At 57.1% G+C, this 20,403-nt stretch overlaps 1 protein-coding gene across 1 annotated transcript in view; it reads right to left on the bottom strand.

Annotated features, from left to right (window-relative positions):
* Positions 1 to 3,257: 3,257 nt before the first annotated feature.
* TSPAN9 (tetraspanin 9) overlaps positions 3,258 to 20,403 on the bottom strand; it is an 84,309-nt gene continuing 67,163 nt past the window's right edge. The window contains exons 2-7 of the mRNA XM_011931061.1: positions 11,178 to 11,369; positions 10,725 to 10,799; positions 9,324 to 9,425; positions 8,495 to 8,626; positions 8,005 to 8,088; positions 3,258 to 6,790 (exon numbers count right to left, since the gene is read on the bottom strand). Coding sequence (XP_011786451.1) covers positions 6,719 to 6,790; positions 8,005 to 8,088; positions 8,495 to 8,626; positions 9,324 to 9,425; positions 10,725 to 10,799; positions 11,178 to 11,369 — 657 coding nt within the window. The 3' untranslated portion in view covers positions 3,258 to 6,718. The remainder of the gene's footprint in view (positions 6,791 to 8,004; positions 8,089 to 8,494; positions 8,627 to 9,323; positions 9,426 to 10,724; positions 10,800 to 11,177; positions 11,370 to 20,403) is intronic.

Here is a 20,403-nt window from a genome sequence, read left to right as displayed (position 1 = left end):
AGGGACCATCGCAATGTCAATATTTTTGTGTCCAAAACGACATTTATTTAATCTGGCTTCCTTCTTGCTTCTGTGGAATATTGAGTGTTGCTGCTGAGCCAGCCCAGAGCAAAACAGAGGCATGGGGAAGCTTGTTCCCTGAGCTCCTGCGGGCAGCTCACCCTCCCTTCATACACTAACGTCCCTCTGCAGATCGCTCTCCTGTGTCCTCGGGCTGAAAGCTGCTCTTCCTTGGGATCCTGCCTTTCATGTGGCGACCCAGGTTCAGCCACTGTCTTGCCAAGCACCTATCCTGGTCCAGGATCAAGCTGGATGCCTCTACGTACATGTCTCTGTTTAATCCCCACAACCAATCTATGAAATAGGCATTATCCTCATTTGCAAAGGACAAAACCAAGACAAGTTCTGAGGCTTACAGAGACACCAAATGTAAACTGGGAATTTAACCCGGGTCCTCTGGCATCCAGATCAGTGCTCTTTCCAGGCGCACGTTGGTGCATCTCTGATGGTGAAAGTTTAAGCACAGTGACAGCCGATAAGATGGTTTTGGTCGGGAGGAACCTAGATCACGTTTATGGAAGCATTTTGCAAGCTGTGCAGCTCAATACAAACAAAGAGAGAGATTTAATTGCACCATGCTGATCCCTGCCATCTCCTGCACAGCAGCACTGAGCCCAGAAAATACCTTCATCCATCCATTTGATGCAAACAATTAGTCATCTACATGTATGGGTTGAGGGTGTCATGCTGGGCGGGTGGCAAGAATGCTCCTTTTCTTTGCATAAATCTAATTAACCACCAAGGCTCACGGATTCTCCTATGTACCTCTCTAATCTCCCTTCCCTGAGGCTCCATCGTCTCTCACCTCAATCACTGCAGCACCTGTGCCTGGTCCGCCGGTGGCCTCCCGTCCCTGACAACTCTCCACACTGCAGCCACAGCCAGCTTTCTAAAGGCTACATCTGAGCCCGTCACACCTGGGCTTAAAGCCTTTCCACAGCGCCCATTGTTCTCAGCCTGAACTTCAGGCTCCTTGGCCTGGTTCTCCAGGTTGTGATCTGGCGGTCGCCGCTGTCTCCAGACCTTCACCTTCACCCTCTGTGCTCCAGCTCTGTGGACCACGAGCATCCACAGGACACATCTCCTGCCTCTCTTTGCCAGGTGAACGCCTCCACCTTCAGCTCTTAGCTTCGACATCACCTGCTCTGGAGACCTCACTTCTCCGGGTTCAGCCAGTGACTGTCCCACAGGGCTTCCCAGAGCCTTGTAAACACTGCTGCCACTACTTACTTGCAATCACACGCACTCTGCTGGGGTCCCCACTAAATGGTCGGCTCTGTAAGCGCAGGGACTGGGTCTGTGTCATCCACGACTGTGTTATAGGCGCCTGGCATGAGTGAGTATTCAGTAAGTCTTTGAGCAAACAGACATTTGTCTGTGCAAGCGCCAGCGCTGGCCCCGTGGAAAGCTGGCAGGTGCCCGGAAGCCACCCTTTCTCACCTGCCCTTTGCTGAGCACCAGTGGAGAGGCAGTTCCACCACAACACACAAGAATGAGGGGGCAAAGGAGGGACCCTCAGAGTTCTCAGTCACTCCCTAGACTAAGGAGCCCAGACCCAGCCCAGAGGCGCCAGCCTCGTCACTAGAAGTCCCCAGAAAAAGAAGATGCTCCTCTCCTGCACAGACAGGGCAGCCAGAGCCGAGGGTTAAGAGAACAGCCAGTGTGTTCCATTGCTGGAAGCCCCAAAACACAGCACAGTGACCCAGTGGGCATCTCAACATCTGTGTCCACAGGCCTGGGGGCGGGAGCAAGAGTCAGAACGGGCAGAGACAGGGGCAAGAGTCAGAACGGGCAGAGACGGGGGGCGAGTCAGAACGGGCAGAGACAGGGGGGCGAGTCAGAACGGGCAGAGACAGGAGCGAGAGTCAGAACGGGCAGAGACAGGGGCGAGAGTCAGAACGGGCAGAGACAGGGGCGAGAGTCAGAACGGGCAGAGACAGGGGGGCGAGTCAGAACGGGCAGAGACAGGAGCGAGAGTCAGAACGGGCAGAGACAGGGGGGCGTCCGCCCAAATTCCTATGAGTTGCTTTGTCCTCTGCAGATGATGGGGGATCACCTGCTCCTCGGCCATGACCAATCCTGACCCTACAGCCACAAAGTCTCTCTTGGTAAATATCCTGGGGAGGCTCTCAGGGACACCACTCCAGCTGGACCTTAGACAGACGGTGGCTCAGACTCAGGGCACCGTCTCTGGAGACTCTGGGACATGGCGGCTGCCCGGAGGTTGATGCTTTGGGATAATTCTGTGTGGGCCTGGCCACTCCCTGGAGAGGGAGGGAGACGGAGCTCCACGGGCAGAGGGGTTTCAAGATGCCCACCTCCAAACCTGCAACTGCTGCCACACCCCCATGCACACCCTCACGCCTGCCTCCACTCCGGTGACATGAGCACAGTGAGGACCAGGAAGGGGAGTTCCGAGCTTCTCATCTGCAACTTGTCACCTTGACTGACAGCCAAGGAAACCCCACACACCAGGACCCCAACCAAGGCCACAGGAGACTTCGACGGCAGGAGGGCGGCAAGGTCAGCGGCCCAGTCAGCAGCTCTTCCCGCTCGTGGTTTTAACGTTCTTCCCTGCTGACCATCCTCATCCTGACCGTGTTCCTTCTTTGAGGCTGTCCCAGAGTCACCTGAAAGGGCCAAGTCACACTGTGAGGTTCCCTCAGTCCTAGGAGACATTAAGGTCAAATGAACTCCGGGCACATCACAGGGACCGGGAAGACTCTGCTTCTGAAACTGACAGCCCCCGCCGCCACAGGAAGCCCCTTCCCCTCCTGGAAGCTGTTCATGACTTATTCCGTACCCCTCCCACCATCCACCTAGGGGCCCGGCCACAGGACTGGCCGTGTGTGACGGGCGTACGGAGCGGAGACAGGACTACGGCCGCTCACGCAGAGGGCTCGGGCACTGGGACTGACCCCGATCCAGCCTGTTTCAAGGGGTGATGTGAGGATTCCTCAGGCACCCAGAGAGGATGGAGACCCTCCCTGCGCCAGCAGATCTGTAACCTGGGCCCCAAAAGAGAGAGGAGGTCCCCGTGGAGGTGTGTCTTGGGTGAACAGCAGGAGTGGTATCCGATCCATCTGGGTCCCTCACCCCAACCCCCACACCGATCCATCTGGGTCCCTCACCCCAACCACGACACACGTCACAGTTTTGGCTGAGTGAACGAAACACACCACTGAGAGACAGCCTGCTGTGCTTTTGACACTTTATTGGTTTTTATTTAAAAACATGCTAAAAACATGGTGTTCCATAAAGCCAGGACCAGGATGAAGGAACGCACGGATACGGCATCGCAAGCAGAAAGTGCATCTGAAACCAACAAGCGTGCTCGCCCTGCTCTCCCTCCCGTGCTGCCCGGGGGCAGGCCGGTGGGCAAGGAGTGGGCAGGAAGCCCCCAGGCCTCACCTCCTGAGTGCCCATCAGGGCAGGGAGGCCAGGCCCACCCCGGACTATTGCCTCACTGCAGTGGGGAGGAGGAAAGTGGGGGGCACGGGAACACAAGGGCTGGCCGGACTCTGAGAAGCTGCGGGACAAAGAATGGACCCCAAACAGCTCGCACCCAGCTCCCATCCTATGCCACGTCCCTGCTAGTTAGCACCTCCACCGGTGGGTGGGCAGGGGCTGGAGAGGAGGGGACAGCCACTTCCATCCACCTGGACTGCTCTTTGGCCACCAAAGCCTGGAAAGATGGCCACCTAGTTCCAAGTCAAACCAGGACATCTGCAAGAGGGTCTGGGGCAGGGCTGCCCTTCCAGAGAGCCTGAGATGCAGGCCCATGCTGGAGGGAGAGGGGGTGACAAGGCGCAAGCTGGGGGAGGGGTGCAGGGGGAGACTTGCACCTTGACCCCTGCTGCTACCACCACCCAAGGGCAGTTCGCAGCCTGTGCCCACTCACCCCTGCTGCAAGATGGCTGCAGAGAGAGGCCGAGTCTGCGGCGGATGCCCCGAGTCCTCTACAAACCCTGAGGGACTTTCTGAGACAAGTGTGTCAATTGCCCACATCAGACCTGATTGCACTAACTCTGGCAGAGGGAGCCGTGAGTGAGGGAATTCTCTCGGGGGACTTCTGCCCCAGTGAGATCACAGTCAAGAGACGCTGAAGAGAGGCCGTGCCACCTTCACTGGCATCGCCGGGTGTGGCCCTCCGAGTGGAAGGGGCTTGGAGGAACACCCATTCCGTGCACAGAGACTTCCGCCCCATGTAGACTCAGCCAAATAACAAAACAGCCAAGCGCAGAGTGAGTCAAGAAGGCAGCCTGTAGATAGCGGGGACCTGTAGATGAGGCTCTGCAAACAGGCGGATGAGGCGGGGGCTGGTGGGGACACTGTGGCAAAGGCTGGGGGGCCAGGGGCCACCCTGAAGCACTCTGGAACAGAAAAGATTTTCAGGGAGGCCGCACACCTCCCAACGCACTTGGCTTTCGCTGTTGATATTAACAAAAATTACAAATTGCATTGATAGGCATAAACAAACCCCCCCACCCCACCCACAGGGAGAGACGCACGAGGCCCCGGCTCCCACCGTGCAAGCGGAGCATCTGTGTGCCGAGTGTCTCTCCGCCAGGGTGTGTCTGCTCCAGAATCTGCACTTTGGGGGTTCCTGGGGAGGTGGCTGAAACTCCTTACCAGGAAGCCAGGCCAGGGGACAAGGGAAGGGCAGCTTTGCTCAAATGTGGGCCTCCCTGGGTTCCGTCAGCACCACTGCCCCCGTCTCAGGGAAGCGGTCTTTACCCTGCCCGACCCACAAGACCACCGTACTCTCAACTCCACCCCCGCAAAACACGAGTCCTGATAATGCCAACAGTTCTATCCTGCTGGTCCCGACGTGTGTGTCACTTAAGGTGAACAGAGGAGTGACTGGTGCTGGGTGGCCGTGTCTCAGCTCTTGGAGCAGACAGACAGGTGGAGGCTGGAGAAGAGACCTGGCCCCAGTGGGAAACCAGGGTGACAAGACAAACTGTATAGGAAAGGCAGCCGCCCACCAAGGCCCCACCTGATCAACTGCACTAGATGCTGGCTAGTGGGTAAGGTCCCCATGCTCAGTCCCATGGATGCACCACCTTTTGGACTGCAAAACAGTAAGCCAGACCAGCCGCAGTTTGGAGGGGCGCCCTGCTGCAGCTGAATCCCACTTCCCGCCTCACTCCCCAGCCTGTTTCTCTCCCAGGACCAGCTCTGCACATGCATGACTCCGGCTGCTTTCTTCCTGTGGCTCTGGTAACAAGAGCCAGTCTGACCTCCCCGGGGTTTTCTGTATTTCTTCTCCTCGGGATCACAGACGACATGATCGCCACCCAACCCACTGCTGTCCATGGCCCCAGGGAAGGAGGCGAAGATCTTGGGACCCAGGTGGACGTGATTCCCTCCTTCCCAGCCCGGCAAACAGCTGAGCAAGGCTGGCGGGGACGACCGTGGGTCCCCGCCCCCGTGGATCCCCTGCCACTGACCCAGCACAGCAAAACCTAAGGACTGCTTCCCCTTCCAGAAGCAAGGGAGAAAGTGAGCAGCATCCGAACTAGAGAGGTATTTGTCTGACAGTTTCTAGCAGGAATGTCTGTGAAATAACTGGGGTGTGCAGAACCTGCTGTGGGAGCACCCACATGGGGTGGAAGGGGAAGCCTCCTGTGCCAGCAAAGAGTGGGAGGAAGGAAGAAAGAAAATACCAATAACTGCTCCTCAGCGAAAAGTCTAAGGACCCCTCTAGCTCTGCCACATTCCTGGCAAAGCGTTTCTCCAGCACCGTGGGGCCCCCTGCCCTGGCCTTTCCAGCTCCATTAGTTAGCAAACGCCACCTCCTGTGCAGGGGCGCCTCCAGCCTGCTTCATGCTCCACCCACAGGTCCCAGGCTCCCGTCCTCGGACACCAGGCCTGGCAAGGTCCTGCATCCAGTCCACAGCCCCTCCTTCCCACACGTTCTGAGGGCGCAGGCACGCCCCATCCGAGAGCCTCCCGGGTGTCGCACGGTGGTCTGTCCTGATTGAGACCGGACAGATGTCCTCTCTTCCCACCCATCCCTCACCCTCAGGGAAAAAAATTCAAACCATTAAAGAAATCAACACAGTAAAAAGTTACAAATCAGAAATCTAACCCTAAACTTATCTGAGAGATAATATTCCTGAATAATCGTAGAGTAAAATAAAATAAAAAAAGTTACATTGTAAGGTATAAAAAGCCTGGGCGAGATGCTCCAGGGGCCTTGCCCAGAGGCTGGCAGACCCCCGCCCCGCCAAGTGCCCCATGGTGGCCATGGACGTAGCAGCCCCTGCTGAGGCGGTATCTCCACGGGGCGGGCGCTCTGCTCCCCACCCCATGTGGGGACAAAGTGTCAGTGTGAGGAAGGGCGGGGCAGAAGCCCATCAGTGCTGGGGGTTCCTCCTGAGTGCACCCCAGCCCACCCTGTCGTCTTTGGCAAATACGCATATGCAGATGCAGGAATCCAGGTGCCCCGAGCCCCAGGTCTCCGTGTGCCTCCTCCTCCCTGGCACTCCACCCACTGAGAAGTCCGAGGCTGAGGCAGGGTAGGTGGGGCAGGGCAGGCTGGGGTGGGTGGGTGCAGGGGTCACATCTGGAGAGTGCAGGCAGGCGACACAGAGCTCAATCCTCTTCCCTCCACAGGGCAGCAGGGCGGGGCGGGCACTCCCGGCCAGCCCGCTCACGCGTCATACTTCTTACCAGTCCGGTGGATGTGCTGGAAAAGGGTCATGGAGAAGGCCATGCCCAGGATCTGAAAGACACGGGGGTGGGGGGGCCTGAGGCAGGAGCTGCAGCAGCCTGGACCTGACCTCAGCCCCGAGAGGCTTGGGATGTCACAGGGCACCTAGAGCAAGCAGGGGATGGCCACTGGTATGCCAGGAAAATGCTTGTGGAATGAAGAAATGAAGAAAACCGTGAACAGAGGTCATACACAGGTGAACGCTGGCTCAGCCTCGTGGGGCTGTTAGACCAGAAGCCATCAAACCTCTGCAGGATGCACACGCATGCCCACTCAGAGGGGTGCTGCGGGCACGGGATGCATGGAGGACCTGGCCCTAAGGGGGGGCTCACAGGAGCCAAGGTGGGGAGTGGGAGGTGGCGGGGATCATTCAGGACTCAGGCCAGCCGGGCACAGTGGCACTTTAGGAGGCCAAGGAGGGAGGATGGCTTGAGATCAGCCTGGGCAATAGAGGGAGGCCCCATCTCTATGTTTTTAAAAAAGTTTTCAATCATTCAGGTATGGTGGTGTATATGCCTGTAGTCCCAGCTGCTTGAGAGGCTGACGTGGGACGACTGCTGGAGCCCAGGAGTTTGTGGCTGCAGCGAGCTATAAGGGTGCCACTGCACTCCAACCTGAGCAACAAAGTGAGACCCTGTCACTTAAAAAAAGAAAAAAAAAGGACTCCTGCCAAGCCTCTCCTGTCTGCTTGTAGAATACATGGTGCAATGTCTTGGCAGCAACAGGGCTGTCTTACCAACGATGTGTGCTCGGGACGATGTCACTACTTGTTTGTGTCCCTCCCCTCCTGAATCTCAAACGAGCTGGGGACCCAGGCGAGTGCAGGAGGCAGAAGGAAGCCCGCTGTGGTCTCGCGGGCACCACAGATAGTGGCCGTATGCACAGGCTGTAAAGACGGTGACCAGGGGACACCGTGTGCGCCTTGCATGGCTCTCTGGGCTCAAGGTTTGGGCAGAACTGGGGGAACCCACGGAGGGTGACTCCAGCTTCAATATCCCAGTCTAGGCCTGGCCACAGGCAGCCCTGAGCATCACTCTCAGTGCTGAGGTGCTCTCAGGTCAGAGCTCAGAGAAAACGGCGGCAGGCACAGCTGCCAAGCTTGAAGAGCTGTGATGAATTCCAGACCCTCCGCCATGAACCAACGCTGCTTTCACTTCTCTGTGCTTCCTTCCCTCTGCGGCTGAGGCCAGCAGGGTGGGCGAGGCTGCTGGGGACGCCCCTCTTACCTGCATGATGAGGATGCACATCCCCACCGTGCCCAGCACGTGCTTATTGTCATCGAACCACATCTTCACCTTCTCATAGCAGCCCTGGGGAGCGAGGCCCACGAGGTTAGGGTCCCAGCCCAACCATGCGCTCCCTGCAGCCCGGCCCCCACCTCACTCTCTCCTTCCACCTCGTCCTTGCTCTTACCTCCCAGCCCTCCCTGGCCTCAGCCCCGTCCCCCTCCCTTGGTGCAGCCTCCGCCCCACCTGCAAGGCCAGCTGCACAGCCTCAGACCCCATTCAACCCCTCCCCCTCCGACTCTCCCAACTGTGCCTCCAGCCCCAGCCCCCATTTTCCATCTGCATTTCGGCGTTATTTTGTGAGCCCCTACCCCACCCCACATTCAGCCAACCTCTTAGTGTCCTGGGCCCAGCCCCCGCTATAGGTCTCCTCGTGCCCGGACAGCCACATATGGGCTCTCGGACCCAAGCGGCCCAGCCCCAGTCTCACCGTTCTCCACAAAGGCGTGGTGGCGTTGCGCCCGCAGCCCTGGGAGTTCTCCATGCAGCAGCGGTCGGGAACCGTGTTCTCCCCCAGCACTGGGTACCAGTCTGTGTAGTCAGTGACGCCACAGCATCGCATCTGGCCGGCAGGAATGGAAGGGGCGGTCAGACATGCCATGGCCTGCCCCTTCCTCCCCAGGGCCTTCCCTTGCCCAGGCCAACTCCAGCCCCCCAAAAAGTGGCCACCCTGGAGTTAAGGGAGGAGACAAAGGGCTTGCTTCTCGTTCCTTCTTTGGGCTTCAGCCGGGCCCACTGGGGAAGCAAGTGAGTGCTCCCTCCCGCAGACCAGAGTGGGAGAGGGCAATGCAGCCCACCCGTCGGGTTGGGCACCTCGCCCGCCAGCACCTCTGCTCTTTCTGTAAACCGTCCCAAGCTGACTGCCACTCAAGCCCCTGCCAGCCCTTCGCCAGGGCTTAAAATGGGTGCATCTGGGAGTATGCACTTGTTTTCCTCTTACAGCCAGGGCCTCCTCACCTAAGCCAAGCCCCATCACAGAGGCAAATCACTGCTAAAATAAATTCAGTCATTCATCCCAAAGCTCAGCCACAGCTCTCTTAGGCCTGCCCCTACCTGTGTCCTCATCCCTCCCTGGCTGCACCCTGCTGTACCACGTCTGACTCGGCAGTTCAGGCAAATGCCCTGGTGGGTACCACCCCAATCCCAGCTAAAATCCAGAAAGCACAGGTGCCCGGTCAGGTCACCTGGGAAGGCAGCTAGAAGTGCCGGCTGCCACCCCTCCTCCCTGCCTGGCCCCGCCAGTGTGGCCCAGCCCGCACCTCAGCCTGGATGATGTTCCAGGCATTCTTCAGCCCCACATTGTTCTCTGTGTGGTACAGCAGCAGGCCTTCCTTCAGGTCCTTCTTGGCGTTCTCGTTCACCTGCCAGGTGGAGGGACACAGCGAGACGGTAAGGATCAGGACGCAGCTTGTCTCTCCAGCCCACCTCAGGTCACCCAGGATGGTGGGTGACAGATGAGGGGTGAGGAAGGCAGGGGAGGCAGCTGGTCTGGAAGGCCCTGCCCACTGGGGTGGGGGTGCTCTGCTGGCCCAACAGAGGTGCGGTGGTAGGCACACACTCCCAGCTTCAGAATACAGCAGGCCTTGGTGCACCCACCGCCTCCCGGCAGAGCTAAACTCAGGGCCAGGGCTGTAACACACAGAGGCAAAAATACACCACGTGTCTCCACTGTCCCATCCCAGGACCAGCCACACACACAGGCCACTCTGCCACCCTCGCCCCTCACTACGCAGCTTCCCCACAGACTGCCCCCCTCAAAACACACCCTGGGGGCTAGAGGGAGGAAGACAGGTCACGTGACCTCACGCCTCCCTCACCGCTGTTCTACCTGATATTGAACAGCCGTATCTGCTCACGGTGCTGCTGTAAGAACTAAGGGAAGCAATTCTCATGAAAGGGCCAAGAACAGGGCTGGCACAGAGAAATCTCTCGCCGTTGTTCTTTCTTCCCTTTCACAAGTGCAAGACTAAAAATTTATTCTTTCTCATCCTAACGATGTCTCTAACTTTCGGTGTGGCTCAGGCAGCTACTTCAAGAACTGCTCCTTACGCAGTTCTGGAGCGCATGGTACCAAAGGGCCTGCCACGCCCCCAGAGACTGAAATCCTGGCCAACTTCGCTCGTGACTGCAAACTGCCCAGCCTGGCGAGGTTATAGGGGGCCACCCACCATCCTCCTGAACCCAGGAGCAGCGCCTGTCCTCAAGGGCTGTAGTACAGGAAACAGGCCCTCCCTGTGCTGTCAGTCCTGCTCAGCCAGCTTCGTCCAGAGAGTTCCTCCTTGTTTCTCTCAAATCACCCAGCCCAACCACCTGAGGAGGTGTGAATCCCTTCTCCAAGCAGCTTGATTCCTTCCAGTGACAGGGAGCTCACTAGCACCAGAGGCAGCCCACTGCCATCTCTGGTCATGCAGAGGATTCCCCTTCCTGGGACTATACAACTCCCCCATCCTCCAAATTTGCCCGCTCCATGCTCCCCCCATCAAAACCTTCCATCTGGCCTTTCTTTGGTAGCTTTCCCAACCCATGGTTCCATCTTCCTTTCTGCACAGGTGCTGCTTGTCAGCACTCCTCCTCTGGCCAGGGAAGGGGCCCTGGCCTGCTTGGCCCAATCCTAAGGATAGTCACATTCCATATGCCCCCTCCCATCTGGCAAGGCTTACCTTGTCCATGTAGACAAAGAAGAGGATGAGTAAGATCAGCTCTGCTAGGAGGATGACCAACAGGACGATGAAAAACTGGAAAGGAAAGGGCCAGGCATGGGTAGGTGGCAATGGGCAGGGCCGAGGACAAGGAGGGCGTGGAAGGCAGGGACAGGTGGCGTCTAGGTGGGGCTTCCCAGGTCTGGGAGAGGCCAGCTCCTCCTGAGGAAACCCAGATAGCTAGGACAGGGGCATAAAGGAGCTGACTCATCAGGAGTGGGAGGGACAACTAGGGGTATGCATAACCAATCATGAGGAGGAGGGGTGTGATCAAGCCTAGAACATTCTAGAAGTAGTTTCCCTGGGCTCAGGTTGGACACCCAGGTGGCTAGTGTTCCAGGTCTTGCCTGTCCCAGGGGTGCAAGTGCAAGGAGATCAGGAGTTGGAGGGGCTGGGGATTCGGACATAACTTACGCTGAGCAGGAGGCACTTGTTTTCCTTGATGGCCCCCAGGCAGCCGAGGAAGCCCGTCACCATAACAATGGTGCCTATGGCGATGACCAGGTTGGCTGCAGACAACGAAGGGAAGCTGGGGGAGAAGGTGGCAAAGTTGCCTTGGGACACGGAGAGCCAGATGCCCACTCCAAGCAGCCCACAGCCACAGAGCTGGAGAGGAAGGAAAGCCCATTAGCCTGGCGCTGCTCTCGCACTCGTCCATGGACCTGGGAACCCTGCAGGTCCCCACCCCATGCTCTGAGACACAGACAAAGTAAGAACCGACAAGGTGAGAACGGGACTACCACTGGGCATGGCCGCAGACCCAAAGCACGTCGGCTGTGTGATCCAGACGGTCCCCTAGCCCCTCTGTGCCTCAGTCTCCCCATATGACAACGGAGACTGTGCCAGCTTCACGAGCCTCCTAGGTCACTCTGAGGATGGATTAAACCACACAGAGGCAGAAGTGCATGACAAATACATGGAAGGTACTGGGCACATGTGAGCGGTTAGGTTACTCTGCGTGACAGAGAAGAGGCCCCAGTGTCCAAGACGGAGGCCTGGCGAGAGGGGAGAACTGCGGTCAGGGAAAGCAAAAAAGACTTCATCTCTGGAGGTGGGAAGGGACCCTCAGAGTCGGGTTTCTTGGAGCCAGAACTTCCAGCGACTGGTTCCTGTTACTCTGACCTGAAGGGCCATTTGTCCACTGGAGTCTGAAGAACAATTTCCCACAGATGGAGAAAGGAGGCAGTCACCAGCTGGCTGCGGGCCTGGCCAGTGTGTGGGACATGGGAGTCCATGGCTGCCTTCAGCATCCATCTAAAAGGCTGGCTCTGGCATGATTGGCCCTAAAACCAAAAAGTAACTCTCCCCAACAGCACCCCTGGGGCTGCCGGCGCCACCAGCTCCACCTGGGGAAGCTTCCATTTCACTGGCCGCAAATCTCCACATCTGCCTTATTTTATGCTCGATATAGCTGGCACTCCCCCACTCCCTCCGCCAGCTCAGGGGAAGTTTGCTAAGTCTAAGGAACCAATCAATCAGTCAAATAGTATTTATCGAGTGCCTACAGCATGCAGTGTGCCAAGCCAGAACAGCTACAACCACTTTAGAGACCTGTTTTCCAGGGGTCTCTGTTCTGGCTGGATGGGAGCTATAAAAGTGCAACATTCACACTCCCAGGTGGGATGGACTAGTGCCCAGTCAACGCTACAGGCGTTCAGAGGCGGCGATCACTGTCGCAGTCACGGAAGCCAGTTGAAGGAGGCAGTCCCTAAAGGGTGGGTGGACTTGAGGCAGATGAAGGCTGAGAACATTCCACGCCAGGTGAACATGCAGGGGGTAAGGGCTTGGGAGTCACAGACCCGAACAGGACTCCCGGCTCTAGCTTATCCTCGTGGTGTGAGCTTGCAAACCTCTCGTATGCAGAGTGAGAATATCATCCCCTTCCTTTTGAACTGTTGTAAGAATTAGAATGGAATAAGCTACGTGAAGTGGGTGGCCAGCTCCGGGCACTGCTTGCTGGAAAGGCACTTCCCTGGCAGTTGTTCTGTGCCAGGGCCTGTGCTGACTATGCTGAATCCAGGAATCAGCCCAGCCCCTGCTCTCAAGCTGCTCTGGCTCCTGGGAGGAAACAGGCTCGGGGCTGAGACAAGGCAACCCCCAATTAGGCAGGGTAGTGATGTGATGCCCACGGGAAGGCGAGGGGAGGGGACAGATGCTTCCCAGAGGAAGGGCATCTCCTTCACGTATTCCTTCACAAACCCAGCACCTGCGTGTTCAGCGCCAGGCCCTGTTCTCCGAGCTGGAGAGACAGTGGTACACCTCACTGGCAAAGACCCTGCCTTCAGGAAGAGTAGATTCTCACAGGAGACACTGACCTTAGGTAAGCAACAAATGACATAACTTCAGCTGCTGACATGTGCCACGAAGAAAAATAAGGCTATGTAAAGAGCCAGAGAATAACCGGGGAGGGTGTGGGCAGGGAAGGTGTCTTGGAAGAGGTGGTGTTTAAGCAAAACCCCAAATAAACAGGGGGAGGGAGCAACATAACTATCTGGGGGAAGAAAGTTCCAGACAGAGGGAACGGCGGGTGTAAAAGCCCCGGAGTGGGAAGGAGCCTGGCCAGCCGAGGAGGAGCACGCCGGCCGTGTGCTGCAACACTGAGTGAGGTGACACGTGGTAGGAGACAAGGCAGGCAGGGTGGCCGGGGGCCAGGCCAGCTGGGACCTCGCAGGTAAAGGAAGCATGCAGGTGTCCTCAGTGTGACGGGAAGGCCCCAGAGCTGGAGACTGACAAGATCTCACTGAGGTTTTCAGCACATCACTCTGGCTGCTGTTTGGAGAAGCGACTGCGGGACGGCCCAGGGGAGGCAAGGTGAGCAACTGGGAGGCTACTGGGAGGCGGGAGCTGGGGACGACTCATACCAGGAGGCTACGGAGGAGCGGTGAGAAATGGGCCAATTTGAGATGTTTTGAAGGTGGCATTGACAGGCCTTGCTGGGCTTTGAAGAATGAGCAGCATTTTGATAAATGGGGAACCAGAAAGGTGGTCCACACAGTGCATGAAGAAAAAGGTGGGAACAGACACCTCCACGTATTACTAACCCAGAGACAGTGCAAGGAGCTGGACGGGGGTCCGAATGAGGTACGTCCCGCAGCTGCCTGGGCCCTTCACACTGTGGAGAGTGGGCCTGCACCCCCTGTCCCCGGGGGCAGCCCCACATGGAACCAGGTCAGGGCTCCCAAGGAATGGGCACACTCAGACCCACAGCATCGCCCAACTGGGCCATCACAAAGCTTCACCGGGGAACGGGGGCTAGCCCCCACTGCGGCCACTAGGTGGCGCTCCAGGCTGGTTCAGAAGCTCCGGGTTCGCCAGTGATGGCTGAAACTTTCATCCAAAGAGTCACTCTGACTTTTCTTCAATCCGGTCAGTTTCTATGCTGCCATCTCAATTTTTCTTTCATTAATCATACCATGGAGAATTTATGATCTTCATACTGAAGATTTATGGCTCTAAAAGCCAGACCCTGGAATGAGTAAGTGTAAACCCTCCTGCCGCAGGTACTCGCTGCAGGGGAAGTCGCAGGGTGCCCCCACCCACTGCAGCTGGAGACACGCAGGACCCCAGGGCTCAGAGCCTGGATCCTCCTCGGGCCTGGAAAAGTTCTCAAAGTACAGCTTTCTCCTGAAGCGGTCTCCCACTGTGAGTGTACCTGCAGGGAGGGGGGCCCCTTCCGAGCCCCTCTCTCCACTTCCCTCCTGGGGGAAGTGCTGGGATGCTCAGGAGCCTCCACCTAGGAAAATCTCTTAGGTCAGGAACTCCAGGACCTGGTCACCTCTCTTCAGACTGCTTCTCTGACTTCACACTCCACATCCTTTGATTCGGCCTTGCCAGACCCAGCCAGGAGCCTTCGTCCTCTCAGGGAACATAGCTGGTGCCCTGTCCCCAAATCTGCTTCCTTTCCCATTTCCTGTCCAAAGTCCTCCAGCCCCCCAGGAAAGATCTGTGGCCTACCCTACGGGGGCACAGTCGGACCTGAAGCCTTCCTCTCCAAGCCCTCAAACCTGTTCCCGCCTCCATCACAGCCCCCGCCTGGCACAACTCCACACACGGTGCACGTCTGCCCAGTGAGGAGGCCAGCGCAGTACAGCGGGCGCCACACACATCCCCACTGCCACACTCCCATCCTCAAGGGGCTCCAGCCGAGTTGAGCCCTCTGCTCCCAACTTCCGATGGCCCAACGCTAACAGAGCCTCCCAGCAAGAAGAAAACACAAAGGTCACGCCTTGATTTTCCAGGGAGCTAAGGCGGGGACATGGAAGTCCCCAGTCACAATGCTGGACTGGGACAAAACCCTGGTTTCTGGCATTTGGTGCAGAAGGTTTTACTACCACCTGCTCCCAGGGGACCTCCGACTGACAGGGCACAGGCACAAGACCAGACCTTTGCCATAGGTCCCATGACCAGATCACGGCCCCCACTGCCCTTCCTGCCCCTGGCCTCTGGATTCCAGCCCAGCCTGCATAGAGCTGCCTGATTCCTTTTCCTAAAATGCATCTCTCATCATGCTGCTTCCTGGTATGACCTTAAGATTCTTTAGCTCTCGGAGGCCCAATTTCCTTTAAAACATGGGATTTGGATGAGATCATTTCTCAGGTCCCTCTGGTGCAGTCTTAGCTGAGCCTGAGACATGGTGCTCTCAGCCCTCAGCCCAGTGGTTCCCAGTCAGGAGCAATTCTGCTCCCCAGGGAACATGTGGCATGTGTGGGGACATTTTTGGTTGCCACAACTTCGGGGGGCTGCTCCTGGCCTCTGGTGAGTAGAGGCCAGGGATGCTGCTGAACACCCGGCAGCGCACAGGACAGCCCGCATAGTCAAAAACTGTCTGCCCCAATTGTCAATAGAGTTTGAGAAACCCTGCCCCACACCCTATCCCCCCACCAGGCACCCACCCTTGGGCTGTCAACGCCTTGAGAACAGCCATCAGAGAAAGAACCTGATGTGTTCCCTCCAGTGGTGGGGAAGGGAGACCCAATGACAGCGACGTGCCCAAAGTGCTGGGGAGATTCCAGCTGGTGAGCCGGAGCTGGGGAGAGCCAGGGCTGAGATGGGGAAGGGAGAAAGGGTAGGAGGGAGGAGGTGACAGCAGAGACAGTTGGCCATGAAGTCTTGGCGAGCCAGGCCTGCCTCGCACAGGCAGGAGGGTGGGAAGACAGGAAGCTGACCTCTGAAGCCAGTGCAGTGGGCAGGGAGAGGGTGCGGCAGGAGCGGGAGAGGGAGGTGCGGGGCAGGGGAGCCGCCCCTGTGGAGGGAGCCCAGCACACAGCACAGGAAGGAGGCAAGGCCCATCCGTGGTGGCACAGCCAAAGCTCAGGGCCAGAGAGCTTAGCTGGTGGCATTCGGGAAAATTCCCTTCCAAAACCAGAGGGTTGTCTCAGCTGAGATGACTGAGCTATAATCTAGCCCACAATGGGACAATCTGGGGTGAGGCAGGGTGACTCAGGGGATCAGGCCCCAGGCAATGCTAGCACTAACCTGCAGGAGGTCACCAGCCACTCCTGGTGTGGTTCAGGCCTAACTGATGCCCTCCCCAGAGCAGGAGCAGACCCAGGGGCTAGCCTGAGTACCAAGCCTCCCCTGCCCCTTCCCCAACCGAAGGCATTTCAAAATAACTTCAAATCAGGGCTGTGAACAAATCCACATCCAAATTTGGGAAGATGAATCCCATCCTTACATTTGCCAATGGCCTCCTTGAGGGCCAGGATTTGGGTCTGTCATGTCTGTGGTTAAATCCACAGAGCCTAGAGCAGGGCCTCACTCCTGGCAATGCCTTCAAGTCCCACAGGGCGATCCGGTCTGGAGCCTGCCCTGACTCTGGAGGAGGGAGAGGGTGCAGGCCCCCGGCACAGAGAAAAGCCCCAAGTCATCAGGCTGTATCAGAATCTTCTCTGTCACCAGGGGCCCATTCAAAACACACACAGCAGGTAAACTTAGGCCCAGTCAGGCTATGGCCAGACAGTGAACCCACACTCCGGCCTCACCTCATTTGTTAAGTCTTGTAATTAGCTAATATCCCCACAGTGTCTTCCTTGTCTTCAGTTTGGACCGTGTTGACTGTGGTTTCAATACAGGCTTCTGCCACGTGTCATTATGTGTATTTCAAGCAGGCATCCTATTTCTCCGGCGGTGAGGGACACAATTCCCCCTTCAAGCTTTCCCCTTCCTTAGCTTCTCCACCTGCTTCCATGCTGCTCAGAACCCAGGGGCAGCCACTGCCCCTATCTCATGGTCTCATGGGTGCCATCGGTCCCCCACTGGTGGGAGCAGCCCCTCCCCAAGCATGACTCCTCTGCCAGCACCAGGCCCACAGCAGCACATCTGGGACCTCGCAGGCCTCTGTGTAGACTTGCTGCCCACCCTCACTAAAAACACATGCACGGCCGGGCCCAGTGGTTCACGCCTGTAATCCCAGCACTTTGGAAAAAACAAAAAAACAAACAAACAAAAATACGCATGCACTTCCAGGACCCAGGCTCGTGTCTTACCCATTTTTCTTCCATTATAGGGCCCAGAACATGCCTGGATTACTAGATAAATATTTGCCGGAGGAATGAATGAATGAATGAATGAATGATGGGGATGGACGGAGGGGCCTGAGCAGGCTATAGCCGGGGAATAGGACCAGACCCAGACATGCAAACCCTCCTGAAAAAGCAGCCTCCTGTGCACCCCATCTTCCCCACTCCTGGAACCCCCAGTGCCCTCGTGTTGCTCCCACCTCTGCTGCCCTATTTTAATCCCCACTGCCTCATGTGTCTGCAGAGCCCCACAAGGCACCTGGGATCCTCGCGTCAGATGTCACTGGCGGCCCCAACCTGGCCCCTGGCCCCCCTGACACCCTCATCCATTTTTCGCTTGCAGGGGATTTTCAAATGCTAGGAGTCAGTGCTCCCTAATGTTTCTACGAGCCAAGGCCAGGCCCAACATTGAATGGCATTTCATAAATTAGTGGATGTGGAGAATTTTTAAAAAAGGAAAAAACCAAAACAGCTTTAATTTTACAGCCTGACATGCCGGCTAGTAATGAACCTGCCTGGCTCTGGAAGAAGCCAACCTGCCAAGAACTTCATCGTGGGGAGCAGAGACAATACATCAGTGCCAGGAGCGCGGCCGCTGCTTTGTATTTCAGACACCCCTGGCCTCCAAGGGCCCCCGCAGCTCATTCATTCTCACAGCCATAAAGGGAGAGGCAGGAGGGGCAGGAGAGGACAGACAGCAGACGATGCCTCCAATTCTGCACGGAGAGAAATGAAGGGACAAAGTCACAGACACGTCTTTGCCAAAGTCACCCAGCAGGCAGGAGGACCACAGCTCGGTGGAACCATGGAGCGGGATGCAGCCACACAGGGTCTCCCAGGGTCCAAACGCTCACCATCCCACAGTGCACTCCATTCTTCTTTTTTTTTTTTTTTGCATAACTCTAATCAGTCAAGAATTCTTTCTTATTAACGCAAGAATCCACTTCCCTGTGGCTAACATGCATCAATCCTAGTTTTGCCCAAGAAGCCCACTAAGAACAAGCCTGTCTCAAACTGAAAGTTAGGCTCCAGCTATAGTAGGACCAGCTTTTCCCCTCCTATGTTCTGAGCTCTATACTTCTAGTAATTCAGCCTAAGGCCCCATTGGCTTGAGTGGCAGCCATAGCACAGTTCAGTCTCACTGAGCTTGTGCATAACTTCAAGTCAGATGGCATGATTCCTTGGTCATTACTGTTGGACCCCACACTTTCTCTCAAAGCCTCCAGTTCACCTTCACACCTTCACTTTGCAGCCCCTAATCTCACCAACTTACATAGGTGTCAGGGAGATCCCACCCATATTTTTGTGCCTAATTTTCCTCCAAATAAACATTACATAAAGCATTTGCATATCTACAACCCAGTTACATTTTGATTATACCAGAATGGGGTTATTCTCCATGTGAGATAGTTCTAAGAGAGAACGTCTACCCATGGCCAAACTTAAGGGGCATCGTGTTTGGGAGCTGCAAGCCTCTGTGGTTATAAAGCTCGTGAATTATGTTTCAAGAGGGCCAATCGTCTCCAGGCAACTTTGTAACCCTTCCCCAACTGACCAAAACCCCTAGCATTTGAGAGTGAGTTCTGTTACAACACCTACACCTTTTGCAATCTAAAACCCCGAAGTGCATATTGGGATGGAAGAGTCCATAATGAAGGAGATTCTACCTGAGACTTTGGGGACAGCCCCCTGCCACCCTCCAGGGCCCAGGGTGGGGGGATAAATGCCCAGTCACCAGCAATCCTGGCCCCCAGTTGCGCAAAGGGCTTGGTGTCCTCTGGCACCTGGCTGGGGGCAGAGTTGGCCCTGTTGAAGTGCTACCCATCTGTTTGGTCTTCCTGGCCTAGCCTCAGTATGGGGGGCGGGGGGGCACCTGCCCTGCCTGGGGGCTCGCTCCAACCAAGGCATCTGTGAGACTCTAGGTTGGTATAGCCCTGGGGGCAGGGAGAACCTGAGTCTGTTCTGGGCTTCAAAGACAAAGGCACGGGCGAGAGACGGCCCAGTCCCCAACGCGGCGACGCCTAGACAGCAAGGACCGAGACAGGGAGGGATGGGGGCATCTACCATGTGCCGTCCCAAGACACCCTATTATAAGCCATGTCTCTTTCTGGGAGAAAGGCTACAGGGCAACTCAGGTCACCTCCCGCACCTCCACCTGTACCCTATCCCCAGGCCACCTGACAGCAGACCCCAGGTCCACTTTCTCAGGCACCAGCATATTCTACCTTCTCAAATTGGCCCACAGGCCTTCTTCCTCCGTGGGGAACTGGAAGAGGAGGTGGAGACACGTCCAGAAGCCCCAGCGGGCCCGGTGTAGGGCCAAAGCTGTCAGAAGGAACAAAGCCTGAGGAACGGCCCTCAGAAGGACCACAAAATGACATGTGGCCAGGAAGCCAGAGAGCAGCAGGTAATACAGAGCACCTGCCAGCCTTGTAAAGGAGGAATGATCATCCAGTCCATAAACATCGATTCCCGCTGCCGCCGCAGCCCTATCAGGACAGGCTGCACACACGGGGCAGAACCACATCTGCTTCCCAGTCAAGCCCGTCCCGGACCTGGGCAGTGGGGCCAGGGGCTCTTCCCAGACCGAGGATGCACACACGGTGCAATCACAAGACGGGGTGCGGGTGGGTGCGGGGAAGAAGGACCACACAGGGAGCACTTGTTACTCAGCAATCCCAAGCTTTTACCAGCCCGTGCAGCTCCTGCTCACTTTGGGCATGGGAGGATGTGGCCCCCAGACTGCAAGCCTCTGCTGCAGACCCTGGGCAGATCAAGTGCGCAAGAGGGCACAGCTGTTTCCCATCCCTATGCAGGAACATACAGAGGGCAGGCTGCAGGAACACACGGAGGGCAGGCTGCAGGAACACATGGAGGGCAGGCTGCAGGAACACACGGAGGGCAGGCTGCAGGAACGCACAGAGGGCAGGCTGCAGGAACACACTTAGGGCAGGCTGCAGGAACACACTTAGGGCAGGCTGCAGGAACGCACGGAGGGCAGGCTGCAGGAACACACGGAGGGCAGGCTGCAGGAACACACGGAGGGCAGGCTGCAGGAACACACGGAGGGCAGGCTGCAGGAACACACTTAGGGCAGGCTGCAGGAACGCACAGAGGGCAGG

Source organism: Colobus angolensis, unplaced genomic scaffold (assembly GCF_000951035.1).
Source record: "Colobus angolensis palliatus isolate OR3802 unplaced genomic scaffold, Cang.pa_1.0 Scaffold89, whole genome shotgun sequence".
In the NCBI taxonomy this organism is placed as follows: domain Eukaryota; kingdom Metazoa; phylum Chordata; class Mammalia; order Primates; family Cercopithecidae; genus Colobus; species Colobus angolensis.
The sequence above is the reverse complement of the archived record's forward strand: the minus strand, read 5'-3'. Positions and strand labels throughout refer to the sequence as shown.